This window comes from Haliaeetus leucocephalus, unplaced genomic scaffold (assembly GCF_000737465.1).
Source record: "Haliaeetus leucocephalus isolate CR32 unplaced genomic scaffold, Haliaeetus_leucocephalus-4.0 Scaffold933, whole genome shotgun sequence".
Classification (NCBI taxonomy): Eukaryota; Metazoa; Chordata; class Aves; order Accipitriformes; family Accipitridae; genus Haliaeetus; species Haliaeetus leucocephalus.
Window position 1 is genome coordinate 2854179 of NW_010973369.1, and position 13800 is coordinate 2867978.

The window sequence follows — 13800 nt, forward strand, 5'->3', positions numbered from 1 at the left end:
GTTGATGTAAAAAAAAGTCCTTGCAACAAAGACACACAGTGTTAATGATGTTGACAAGTCATCTTTTCTTCTCACCACTCATACCCTTGGCTCTATTTTGCTGTGCCTTGAGCTTCAACATTTCGTGGTCTATGAATTTCACTTGAATTTCCATTCTTGTGCATTACCTAGCTCACTATCTCTGGGAATTTGGGATACCAAATAACTGTGAGTAAATATATTCCTGAGTTTCTGCACAGTATCACATTTTCTTAATAATGATCCATTAAATCTTAGTGTCTTTTTCATCCAAATACTGTCCCTTCTTTTCAAAATTATGTATTTCCAGTCTCGTATGAGGCAGCGATCTGCAACAATGTCATTATTGCTTAATTTCAATTCTTCCCCTCCCTTGGAAGAAACGTTTTCCTTCTACAGTAACAAACCCACCTCTCCTTGGTTCACTTTGGCAGAGAGACAAAAGGAGACTGCCTCACGGTGACAGTCTAGCATATTTTCAGCAGCTGCTGTATTTATGGCTGTATTTTCTTTTCCACAGTTCACAAACCAAAATAACAATCTTTCCCACAGTGCAACTAAGGACTACATGTACACCAGGAGAACCCACAATAAGCCTTACTACAAGAAAATAAATACTAGAGTCAGCAAGAAGGACCCAAACCACATTTTCTTAGTACAAGATTTTTTATTCATATATTACAAAATTACAGTTTCAATAAAGAAGTAGAAAAATAGGGAATTATTTGGGAAGTGCTTGCAAAATACAAGCACTTCCTCAAAAGGCATTAATTATCCAAATTACTACACATAAATGATCTAAACATTCAGTGAACTACTGAGATGGCCCTTATCAATATGCTGAACACAGAGGTTGAAAAAAAATGGAAAAGTATGTTTTTACTAAAAGGTCTCTCTCAAACTGGGGAAAGCCAGGTCTCAGTTACCATTCTGGAATCCAGCTTCACTTGTGTCAGTATCATGCTCCTTATGTAAGGGAAGAGAAGGGGGGAACAAAAAAAAAAAGAAAAAAAAAAGAATTTTAACAATAGGATAGAAATGTCAGATTTCATCTTAACTAGACTCTTTGAGAAAAAGGGAAAACTTGTTAGTAAAAACAGGTGATCTGCGAATATGCTCCAAACAGAATTTGAAGCATCAAATTTACCATGAAGAATTATTTCAGCACAGTACTGGTTGTGAGTAAAAACGCTGGTTTCACATCTACATTGTAGCATTACCACGCACTGTGAACATTCATGAGGGCACGCTGCTTTTACTCAATGCACCATTAATGAACTGTATTTAGCTGAAATTACCAAAACTACACTTGCAATGTATTAATCCCCCCATTAAAATAAATGAGAGACTTAATAAATTGAGCACTACACATTCTATACAGATGAACAGTCATAAGTATTCTGGATCACAATTCGCTGGTCTAATCTATTGCACACAAATGTCTTAACACATCGCTGTACCTCTTGCCTGCGACAAGTGTAGCTGCTACAAAGATGTATCAGCCTCAGTGGTGATACTACCAACTATTTACTTGTAATTCTGTTATTAAAAATACCTGATTCAGTTTCTTAAACTCAACCACTTGGAAGAAGATGTGCTCCAGGATATGTTTGGCATCTTGCTTTTCCTTTGGGAGTTTACTTGTTACTCCCAGGATATCGCCACATTTTCGTATGTAAAACTCCAGGTCATCATCAGTACCTAAACAAGCATCCCAGGGAAGAAGGCAGTTGAATATCACACGTATCTGTATCAGCTGGGCAAAAACTTACTACACATCTCCACTTACTGTTGGCATTCTGAGAGGTTAAGTCCTATAAGCAAGTTCAATGGACTAGCCATGATGTATTCCTGCAGCTAGTATTTACTCATCTTGGTTAGAGGTAAGGTGTGTTTAGAATAATCTGAACATTTTAACTTCAAAGCATAAAAAGATGTGAAATAAATCAGCAAGAGTGCGCAAAGCAATTTATGCATGATATAGGAAACAGCAGGCAGAAACATAATAGAATGTCATGTAACAAACAAAATAAAATGTCATGGTACGTAAAGTCATGTTATCCATTTCCAAGGCATTCCAATTTCTTGGCCCAGGATGAGAGTAGTGGATTTTCATAAGTGAGGCCCATGTTTTAAAACTAAATATAACAATTTCCATCCAAAAATTTGGACTTTATATATAAATGTGTAAACAATCAGTCTGCTCCACCTACATTTGTTTGTAATCTCTGCAAGACGAGCTTTCTCAGAGGAAAAAGTTTCATCCAAGTCAAACAGCTCCAGAGGGGGAGGAGGCAATTCTCTGAAAGCAGGTGGAAAAACCTTGAAGAGAAGAATTAGCATGGGTTATTGCCATACATTCTTCTTACACTTTACAGATCTCTCAGACAACAGTTCTGGACTTAGACTGGACTTGAAGACACCTTTTATAAAGTCAAAAACAACTCCAAAGCCCACAGTAAAAGGTACACTTTTTAAAAAATTCCATTTATATTTTTAAAAATAACTGAATATTCCAAAAGAGTTTAGTCATGAGTATGCCAGAATGATCACCTAGCATCACAACTAGACATACTGCATTTGCAGTTTGTTTTTAGTTTTGCTCCATGAGATCCGGGTGATGGCTGAGATACCTGAGGTACTAAGTTCACCATAACAGCTCACCTTGGAAATATATTCCCACTAATTCTGGTAAGATTATTTTCTTTTTCATGCAGTCACCACTTATGCCACAAGTTGCACTTGGGTTTTTAAAGAGCAGCACATGAGACACTACTTTCAGTTGCACCCCTGCAGGTGTAACGATCCCAGTACTGTTTCTTTGGTGGCTAAGGTAAAGTAGGATGGAGCCATGATGGCAAAAATCAAAGATACCTGCTTTTCGAAATAAGTTTGACATCACCGTAGCTGGTGTTGTTGCTGCCAGCCCAAATTTCTGCTGGTAAAAGTTTGGTCAGCCCTTGCTGTAAAAGACCAACGCTCCACTTTCTACTTCCCCAAAGGATACGGGAGGTGGAAGAAGAGTGGGACAGACTGGCTCTTCCCCTGTATTACTTACACCACCACCGCTTTCTGAAATACCACATTCTGTTTTCACAGCGAAGGCTGAACCAGCACCTCACAGGACTGGGAGCAGCTACTCGGCTGAAGGCTTACATACATAAGGCATTCTGCTGTGGTAACAGATGCTGCATTTTCAAGCGCTGTTGATAAGAATTAAGTGTAAATAAGTGCTCTTTCCTAAAAGATAGTCCCTGCAATGTATTCAACTCCCAAGTGATTAATTATTACCACAGCATTTCTCACTTTTTTGCCTTTTTTTTTTTTTTTTGAAAGAACTATGGAAATGACACACAGAGGTTTTACATGAAACGGAAGGGTTCTCTGTGCATGGTATTAACAAGGAGATTACTCACAGCTGGCTGGAGGACAGGTAGTGGAGTCTCAAATTGAGGCTGAATGAGTTGGAGAGGTTCATGTTTCACATTCAGCTGTTCATAAGCTCTGCAGCACAGAAAAAGACAAAGTATATGAGAGAAGAAATGATACAACATCCATTTCCACTTGCAGGCTATAAAGATGAATTTTTCTGAAGACACCAGGGACAACATTATGCACAGTCAGCATTAAAAAAAAAAGGGATGCCTCATTTTAGAAGGATCCCAGAGACCTATGTATTGATAATAACTGACTTCTACAGTGAGCAAATTAGTTAAAATTATGACAGAGAAGAAAATAATGATAGGTAAATATATTAAGATGTGTCATGGTTTAACCCCAGCCAGCAACTAAGCACCACGCAGCCACTCACTCACTCCCCCCCCACCCAGTGGGATGGGGGAGAAAATTGGGAAAAGAAGTAAAACTCGGGGGTTGAGATAAGAATGGTTTAATAGAACAGAAAAGGAGAAACTAATAATGATAATGATAACACTAATAAAATGACAACAGCAATAATAAAAAGGATTGCAATGTACAAATGATGCGCAGTGCAATTGCTCACCACCCACCGACCCACACCCAGCTACTCCCCGAGTGGTGATCTCCCACCCCCACTCCCCAGTTCCTATACTAGATGTGACGTTACATGGTACGGAATACCCTGTTGGCCATTTTGGGTCAGCTGCCCTGGCTCTGTCCTGTGCCAACTCCTTGTGCCCCTCCAGCTTTCTCGCTGGCTAGAGATGAGAAGCTGAAAAATCCTTGACTTTAGTCTAAACGCTACATAGCAACAACTGAAAACATCAGTGTTATCAACATTCTTCGCATACTGAACTCAAAACATAGCACTATACCAGCTACTAGGAAGAAAATTAACTCTATCCCAGCTGAAACCAGAACAAGATGATAAAAAAGAAGGAAGTCACACCTCAATTCTTCAAGCAACTTTTAAAGGGGTGAACGTGCATGAGGAAAAAGTGCTCCAGTTCAAAATGGTTTTTCAGGAAGTCCATAACCAAAAGCTATTTTAAAAAATTATTTGTTACGGGATCAGAAGGGAGATCCCACTATGAATTCACATCCAGTAAAATACAAGAAATACAGAGTAAGAAGAAAGAGTGTCCACAACTGAGTGTAGTTTCATGGAATCTCTGTTAAGCCTGCTATTATTCAGCATGTTCACACACGATCTGGGTAACAGATGAGTTATGAGGGACAAAGCTGCTAGTGATACAAAACTGGTAAAACTGAGTAGCAGATAAATCTCAAGACACAGTTATTGGGAAATGCAAAGATGAACAAAGTGCAGCTTCAGTAAATGGCAAGTAATTCAAAAGTGGAAAAACAACCAGCTCTCAGTTATCACTCCTGAAAGTACCCAACATCACTGCATACAATTCTACTAAAAATATTAGTTCACTGAATCAGCAATAGTCAGAAAAAAGGAAAAAACAATGTCAGGAACTACAGTTAAGACAAGAAACGAGAAAAAACATCACTGTCACACTATACAAATGAATCTTCTGGTATATCCATATTCAGAATGCTGCCTACAGCTCAGTCTCTTCTGCTCATAAGCAGACACAGTTAAGCACAAATAGAAAATGCAGAATACAGAATGGAAATAAATAAATGAATAAATAAATCACAGCTGCTGACTTGATAACTGAAGGGAGGGCACTTGTATCCAGCTGATAAAGGGATGTATCAAACAGCTTTGTGAAGTCTCTTGGGTTCTCGTCTCCTTCTTGCAGACAGACTCGCAGTTGCTCAGACAGCGCAGCTGTATCTGGGAGCAGGGTATAGTCTGAAATCTGAACACACAAACACACACAGATAGACACACCTATGATTTAAAAAGAAAAACCCATTTACATAGTCTCTTTCTAGTTTCTCTCTCACCTAAAATCTCATCTAGAAATAATTATTTCACTCTTTACCAGGTATGACCCTTTGCAGTGCAGCTTACTTGATTAGTAAACTGTGAAAACTCTGTTCTCCTAGCTGTAAACCTACACACCATATGGACGTTGTATCTGGATTTCTGTTAATCCTTTAAAATTAAGAGAGACAGCTTACTAGTCAACTGTGCAAGACCGTTGTTCTTTTTATGCACACAGAGTATACAATTTTATCACACAGAGTATTTCCAAATAAAAATAGCGTTTGATACGTCAGTTAAAAAAACAACTAAAATTGATACACAGGTTGATCTCTACTCATCTACAGAAAATCTGCCTTCACTTCATCCACACTCCTCTTGTCTGAGGACTCAGAGCAAAGTGCAAACTTACTACACTGGAGCAGCAAATGATCTCATAAAGATGGGCAAATTGGAAAGAGACTTTCACAAATGAAATCTGATAATGAATAGCAATCTAAGTCTGAGAGATACAATACCAATATTTTTGATGCCTAATCTACCTGTCTACTCCATCTTAGACCCTGAATAAAGGGTCTGCAACAACAGCATCCATCTAGCTGTTAACCACTTTGTGCTAAACACACAGTTTGCCAAAACTGGTGCTGCTAGATCACACTATTATTTACCTCCTTGTGATGGATCTCTCTTACCTCAGGGTCCTCCATATCCATCTGGTTTAAATGGATATCTGATGTTGTGAGCCACTGGAAAAGCACATCCTGGAGAAAGGCGAAACTTAATTTCAGGAGGGACCAAGTAATCTTATATTATGCTTAAACATTCATATTAAATCTATTGAATAACAGACCATGAAAAAAAAGAAGAAAATGGGTAATAAATCAAAGAATATCTGTGGAGAAAATACAAACTTTATTTGTATTTACATATGGAAGCAATAAGTCATGGCAATGAGCATACTTTACATGACGTGCATACTTTCAGGAACACCTCAGCAGGAAACTCCCCTTCTTACACATAACAATGTTACATACTGCACTTTGTAAAGTGCATTACAATCTCCAGGTATCAGAAACCATATATGCAAAGGTTTATTATTAATCTGTAGCCATAATCAAGCACTAAAGAAGCTAAGAAAAAGTAGTAGACAAAAAAAACCCCTACTTAATATTTAAATATCAATAACAATAAAGCAGTGAACAGAATTAGGAAAAGCTTTTCAGAGTCCTATAACATAAATAATAAACTATATCTTTAAAAACGCTTTCCTGTTAGTTGTGCTTTAATAAATTCCTCAGGATATTAGTATTGGGTTAGAATCTCCATACTGAATCCATTTCATAGCTGTCTTGCTCTACGATGAAGCTAGTAAGCTTGGATTGCTTTGTAAGTACTGTGAAGATCCACTAAGGTGTTTTTTTAAAAAAAACAAAACAAAACTTACCATGATCTTACCGTTTTCTTCTTTATCTAAATATTGATCACTGAACATGTGGGAAGATCCCAGCGCTGCCATCTTTCCACCTTGATTCTATCAACAAAGAATACAATACAGCAAAAAATCCTTCCAAATCAGTTTTAGAGGCAATTGGTAATGCTGTCTAATTACAAAGCGATTTAAAGAAATAGAAAATTTTGGAATAACTACTGGCAAAAGCAGCTTCAAACTTGGCAAGCTCACAAGAGCGCAGCAGCATTTTAAGTATATATGCTCTTAAGGCTCATAAATTTATTAAAAATACTGATCTGCATTTCGTAAGAGTAGACAGATAATTGACTGGCAATCAAAAAAAACCCCAAAAACCAGAGAATATCATCAACAATAGCTGCACTTAGGTTATTTTTGCAGAAAAAGAACACTTTTTTCAATCAAGTAAAAAAGAATTAAGTGAAATTAATGCTTTATTAACTTTCTGCAATCTATTCTTCAGTATTCAGAATGTAAACATAGAGGCCAGTGACATGCATGCATGTCAATACTGCACATATTCATGTCAGCTAATGACAGAAGAGTTTGGTGGTTTTATTATTTGAAAGCTAAAATGCAGAATATGCAGGTCATTACATTTTAATTTAGCTAAATTAAACATGCATGAAAATGCATTCATGAAACATCTTTGGAGTTCTTCTCTAAGATTACCCCTTCATCCATCCATAAGGACATATATAAGAAATAGTTACGTTTTCAACAGAACAAGAAACCCTGTAATGCTCCCTGCACCAACTGTGAAACTCAAAGCGTAATATAACCATAAATACTGCTGTAACGAATTTGAAGATAGATCAAACAAAGCTCCAGTTTGTTTAACAAATTTCTGATGTTTCATCCTCCATGTTTTGCAAGGGTTTTACCTGAATTCTACATGCTTTACCCACAACAGAATAACAGAGCATCCTCTGCTCTTACTTTCCATTCCTTCACTTTCTGTTGCTGTTCTTTACCATATCTCTTTTTCACTCCAAGAGATCTTGTTTTCCTTCTACCAAGTTTCTCTGCTCTGCTTGAGAGACAACCTCTGTCTCTGGCTTAATTTTCTACCCTTGTGTCTGTAACTTCCTTGAGCTACACAGGGAAGACGATGCCATCTATTTGACATTTATGTCATGGTATTATACCAAACGAAGAACTATCAATATGATGTGTAATGGTTTCCACTGCACAAACCTATTACACGTCAGTGATTAACCCATGCAAAACACTTCATGGAGGTGCAAGCAATTTATATGGATTTCACTTACAGCATAATTTAGTTGTTATAATTCTTAGAAGAAAACACTCCTCTCCATACCAATTACGTGAAGCACATTAGACCCCATATAAACAGGCACAGTCTTGAAACAAGAACACCAACCAACAAGGCTATAAACCCAGAGTTAAGGCTTTATATAACTTAGATGACTTATGTCACAAAAAGACAACTCTATCATTAATGCAAGTAATTTCACTATTATCATGGGTGCAAAATTAGGCACGGGTCTATGGGTCCACTAGATCTATGTGCAAATATTGTGTGGGATTTTATTATATGTTACCCTGACAGCTGCAGATAAAACGCAAGCAGTAAGTGTACTTTTAAGTTCACCTAATGCTGTTGTATTATCTTTGATTTACGAAGTTTATTTCAGCCACAACATGGGTGGATGAAGCTGGGCATCCTCAGGAAAAAAAAAAACACCTTCCTAACAAAGATATCAGAAAAACACAGTAGTATTAGAAACTCATCTACATAGTAAAAAATGTGTTAACATGTTTACGTTCACTAACAATATTAATCCTTTGTGGACTGGATGGGTAAGATAACATATAAAAATCTACTGGTGCCAAGGTGACAGTCCTCTTCCTTAACTCAATATGGCGTATTTATGAAGCTAACGATAATCTTACTTACTAAATGATCACTAAAACAGTGGGGAAAAAACCCTCAAACTTTAAAGAAGAACTGAAAATATCCATCTGTCAATTAAACAAATATATAATCTTTGCTGACCACCAAATTAATTCTCCTCTGACCCCAGGCAAAGTTTTCCATAAAAGGAGGCAGGAGTCACTAGGCTCATCTGGAATTTGCAGATGTATCAAAAATAGAAGTGGATATGTAAGTAGTCCCAAAAATACGCTCACAACTTTTGTGGGGGGTAGTGGGAGAATGCATGGCTTGTCACATGCAGAGTCATACCTCATGCTGATAGAAAGCAAGAATAGGCCTGTTGAGCGGGAAGCAGACAGATCCTGTTGACAGAACAGCCACTGCTGGTTTCATCACATTCAGTGTGGCACCAAATGGATACACGAAAGTGAGAGCTCTGCGGGAAATACAGAAACTCTGTAAGTACCTGCATGTATCAAGTAGGCTGGACATATTTATAAAACTCAGTCTCCCTAAACTGCAAACTGTAATTGTGCACCGGTGGTGGAATGCCAAGAGGCATCCTCTTGAAAATTCAGATCATTGTAACAACACTCCAGTCTCTTTCTACAGGTTCAGGTTGATAGTTTGTCTTAAATAAGGAACAAAGAACACTTTTGATCTCTGTTTGCACACTTCCGTATCTGAGAGAAGAGTAGGCGTATTTAACTCACAAATGAATATATATTCTGGAACAAAATTACACAAAAGGTTTTTACACTTACATTTTTCCTTGTAATCAACTACATGGTCATTTATTAGTCTAAAAACTAGCTTCAAGGAAGAATACAAACCTTTATGGTTATTTATGGAAAAGCTGTATTCTTCTCAATGCCTTTTCACTCCTCTGCAGCACAGAGGGATGGAAAGCTAAAAATTGCAATAAATATCTATCTTACCCTGGATTAAGACTTTTTAAAAAGATGTAGGGTTGCTCATGCCTGCAGCCAGACCACCCACTGTCTAGAGGTTATTCATATTTACATTGTTTAATCAAATTCAAATCCACAGACTAGGGGCAAAAAAGATCTGATCAGGAGAGTAATAATTCCCTTCAAAACCTATCACTCCTGCTCCTCCTTTGGTTATCAAGCAATACTAAACAGATTCTCCTTTCCAGATACAACCCTGATGAGGAAGAAGCTGACATAAGAAATACATTAGAAAACCTCAACATAAGCACAACACGCTCCTGCTAGATTACAAACCTGCTAATTCCAAGTTATTCTAAATCTTTTCATATCAGCTTCCTCAAAGAAAGACACTTACTGTGAGTCATGTCCACTTCCATCTTCATCTGTTGTCTCATGCACTGTTTTTCTTGCAGCTTCACTGATTCCCCTACAAGATGTTGAAAAGCAAAACTTACTGAAAACAATACGGATTATAAGAGTTTACTGTAAAGATTTATATACCCCAAATATTTACCTATTCAAAACTCCATCAGAGATTAGTGCTTCTTTTGGGTGGTGGTACTTGTAATACACATTTCGTACTACAGCATCTTGAAGAAAGAAAAAAAATAAAGAAATTTACATTTTAGCTGATCAGGGTGCTACACGTAGCAATGAAAAATGAGTTTAGCTCTTGGATTCCCTGAGTGTTTGCTTCTAACACCACAAAGCTGGCATGTGGCTCCCAAAAGAATTCAAATTAGCCTCCACTACCATTTTCTTCTGGACATACATATTTAGAACAGGAATATATTTGCAATTTCAAATAAAAATATGAAAAATAAGCACACCTCTGTGTCTTCTGCAAAGCAGAAGAGGCAAAAGGATGATCCAGTTAAAAGAATATGTATCAAGTTTTACAAGTTCAATTTTTTTTTACACATCTTCCAACAGCATGATTAATTGAATACTGTCGATACAAAAAAAAGGCATAGTCTAGAAATGCCACCAAAGACACTAAAAATATTTTATGTACACTAAGACACAGTTGTTTTGGGTTTGTTTTTTTTCACATTGGCAGTACAAAACCTAATGAATGGCATTTTATTGGTCTGCTAAAGAAAAGTGCCACTGTTTATTCAGGGCGAGTATGAATTGATTCAATCCATTAAAACACGTGGAAAAATGTTTTAAATGAAAGGCTTTTAAACCAAGAAATGTCACTAGAATTAATTTTTGTTAGTAAATACCACTAAAACTAACAACCACAGCAAAGGAATGGAGATGGCTAAGTTGTCATCAAGGTACTCTGCCCATGGAGAGCCTTTGGTGTGGTCCAGTATTACACTGCCATGTACATGTAGATTTCAAGAAAAAACATCTCTTAGACCAAAAGGTACTTTGTTAGAGGGATCTGCTTGGCTTATATCTACAAAGCCTGAACCCATTCTTTAGATTTTGCTGAAAATGGATGAATAAACCATTACCATTATTGAAAACGATCCCGTATTCTTCTAACAAAAAGTTAATATTTGTGCCATGTCGTGACTCTCCGCCTTCTCTTAGCATCACCAGGATGGCTCCACCATCCTCCAGGAATTTCTTCAGAACTGAAAACTAGAAGACAACAAAGCTCCAGAAAAAAATCCATGTGAAAAAAGCCACACACAAGACTGCAGGAAGTTATACTGAGATGAGGGGAAGGTAACTGAGTCTGCCTGTTTGCAATTAACTTGTTCCTATGAGAAAAGCATTCAAATTTCAATTGGTGTAAATTCACTCAAAAGCAGTACTATTGCAAAGTCTTCTATGTTGTTCTTTTCTATTTTGCATTAAGCAAATCTTAAAACATAACTAATTTGAAAATAATTATTGACTTCTTACCTCAGCAGCACTGAACTTTTCTCTTGGCCCTGCCGTAATCCACAATTTTACCCCAAACAGTTTCTCAGATGTGATCTCATCTTTTAAGCTATAAAAAGATTAATAAAGATGTGTTATTCTTGGATACAGTCCTGAACCACAACTTTTTTCCTTTTTTTTTTTTTTCTTTAAAGGACTGGCAAATAAACACAAAGCAAATCACTTCAATCACTTCACATCCTTTTATCTGGGTTTAAAGTTGACAACTTGAGCAAAAATAATCCTTACAAATTTCAACTCACTGAATAGTAAAGCCCCTCTAACAAGGTACTGCGGCAGATCCAGAACTGGTATAAACTGTCACAGCTGCTATTAAACTTTGCACCTGCGGAGCTCTTATTCTTTTTTTTCTTTTTGCTCTAGGCACATTTTGTAGTGGATGGGCAGGCAATATCATATGCACAACAGCTGTTTTCTTTTTATCCCAAACTGTACATCAAGATAGACTCAAAAACCTGCATCAGGAGTTTCATCCTTGTAACTTACGTGCTCTCTCTTCCACAGATAAGATAGCTGGAAGCTCCAAAGACAGAGAGCTATGGACAGCATCCAAAAGTGAAATTATAGCTAATGCCACAGAGTGCAATCAATGCAAAAGAGAGATCGTAGTTTACAATATACATTCCCAAAGGCTGTTTGGGTATTCGATGCAGACCACACACAAATTTCAGGATCTCTCTACCGACTGCAGGTGCCCCAGCCCCTACCCACCGGGGCTGCACAGTGGTGAGGATGAGGCATCCTAGCCTCTTCGCTCAGGAGGGGCCGATCTCTCCCTCGGAGATGAGGTGGACCCACACAGCCTGGGCCGGCTGAGAGAAGACTCTTCTCCACTAGCTGCAAGGCACCTCGGCGCGCCTCCGGCCCTGCCTCTAAAGGACCCTCAGACCGCAGAAACGCGGCTTCTCTCCCACGCCAGCGCTTCAAAAAAAGCTGCCGGCAGTTACTCAGAAAGCTGCCCCTCACCTCTGTATCTTCCAGTTACCGCGAAGCCTTTTGCGCAGGGCCTTGTAGCTGCTGGCGAGAGTGAAAGCCTCCCCTTTGGACGCGTTGAAGACTATGGCATTCCGCAGGCCCCTCTCCATAGGGTTACCCGGGGCTACCGCAGGGGACGCCGCAGGACGCCAGCTCTCGGGACGTGAAGCGACCCGCCGACGCTCCTGCTCCCCGGCGGGACCCCCGCGGCGGGCCCGGGGCCGGGGGGGGGGGGGTCCCCGCCGCGGCGGTGGCGGGGGGAGAGCGGGGCCGGCGGCCGTTACCACCGCGCGCACCGCCTAGCAACGGGCCAGCCACCAGGCGCATGCGCGGAGGCCGAGGCCCCGAGCGCAGAGGTCGCTGCGGCGGCTTGCTCCATTCCCGGGGGCGGGGGGAACGGGACGGTGCCACTGCGGCGGGCTGGGGGGAAAGGAACGGGGCTCCTCAGCCGGGCCGGTCGGCCCTCGCTGTGCCCGGGCCCGGGAGACACCGCATCCTCGGCCTCCCGCCGAGGTCGGTGTAGGCCTCGCCCCGGGCAAGGCCGGCGCTTGGCCAGTGACCGCTGAGGCCTACCCCGGAGCAGCCCTCGCCTGGCAGTGGCCCCTCAGGTAGCTACCTCCCCGCCCCCCCCAAAAAAAGGGGTTTTGGGCCTTGGACCCAAGTAAAAGCCTTCTATTAGCCTCGAGTAGGGACTTCTTTTTAATTGAAGTTTCAGTGATTTTCTGCACGCAGCCAAGTGCTGGGGTACAGCCACGGCATAACACCAACACCCCCACCCCCTTACATACAGGACAGAGAGGGAAACACATCAGTATATGCACTTTAATATAAACCATGTCATATTTCTGACAACTTCAGCATGTACAAGATAAAGTCTGATAAAAAAAAAAAATTGTTCCAGCACAAGCTTTGCAACAGCGTGAGCATCACACAATTTCTTGAGGGGCCCTTGTTTAGCCCTGTGTTTCAGTTAGAAGGTCTTAGCCCCCTTTCTCCTCCCCACAGCAACAGAACAAAACTACTTTAAAAAAAGAAAGTGGGAAGTGACATTCAATGAGTACATCAGCCTTTAAATTAAGGCAGAATAAAGAACTGTTCTACACCAGTGACAGGCATCTTCATTTGGGCACTGGAGCCCGGAGGACTGGTGCTGCCCTCCCTGTCCTGCACGGGGGGGGGCTCAGCACCGCTGGCCACCCCAGCGCAGGGTGCAGAGCTGGGCTCAGGCTCCCCTTGCTGCGTGCCCTCCTGTGCCCCATAG

General features: G+C 40.0%; 1 protein-coding gene across 1 annotated transcript; it reads right to left on the reverse strand.

The window, feature by feature from the left end:
- Positions 1-665: 665 nt before the first annotated feature.
- Positions 666-12711, reverse strand: IFT52 (intraflagellar transport 52). Its single transcript, XM_010584071.1, has 13 exons — positions 12531-12711; positions 11526-11613; positions 11129-11258; positions 10177-10252; positions 10018-10089; positions 9019-9145; positions 6786-6872; positions 6034-6102; positions 5119-5273; positions 3435-3522; positions 2232-2340; positions 1574-1719; positions 666-984 (listed from the first exon to the last, which is right to left on the reverse strand). The coding sequence occupies exons 1-13, from the start codon at positions 12647-12649 to the stop codon at positions 937-939; spliced, it is 1314 nt and encodes a 437-aa protein (XP_010582373.1). The 5' UTR covers positions 12650-12711; the 3' UTR covers positions 666-936.
- Positions 12712-13800: the final 1089 nt, after the last annotated feature.

What these genes read in the sequence shown, in the direction of transcription:
- IFT52 (XM_010584071.1), bottom strand. Translation starts at nt 12,649, where the DNA reads ATGGAGAGGGGCCTGCGGAATGCCATAGTCTTCAACGCGTCCAAAGGG. An exon ending in GGAAGTGGACATGACTCACA is followed by an intron (nt 9,146 to 10,017) that starts GTAAGTGTCTTT and finishes TATTTCCCGCAG; the next exon opens with AGCTCTCACTTTCGTGTATC. An exon ending in TGCAGAGATTACAAACAAAT is followed by an intron (nt 1,720 to 2,231) that starts GTAGGTGGAGCA and finishes ATGCTTGTTTAG; the next exon opens with GTACTGATGATGACCTGGAG.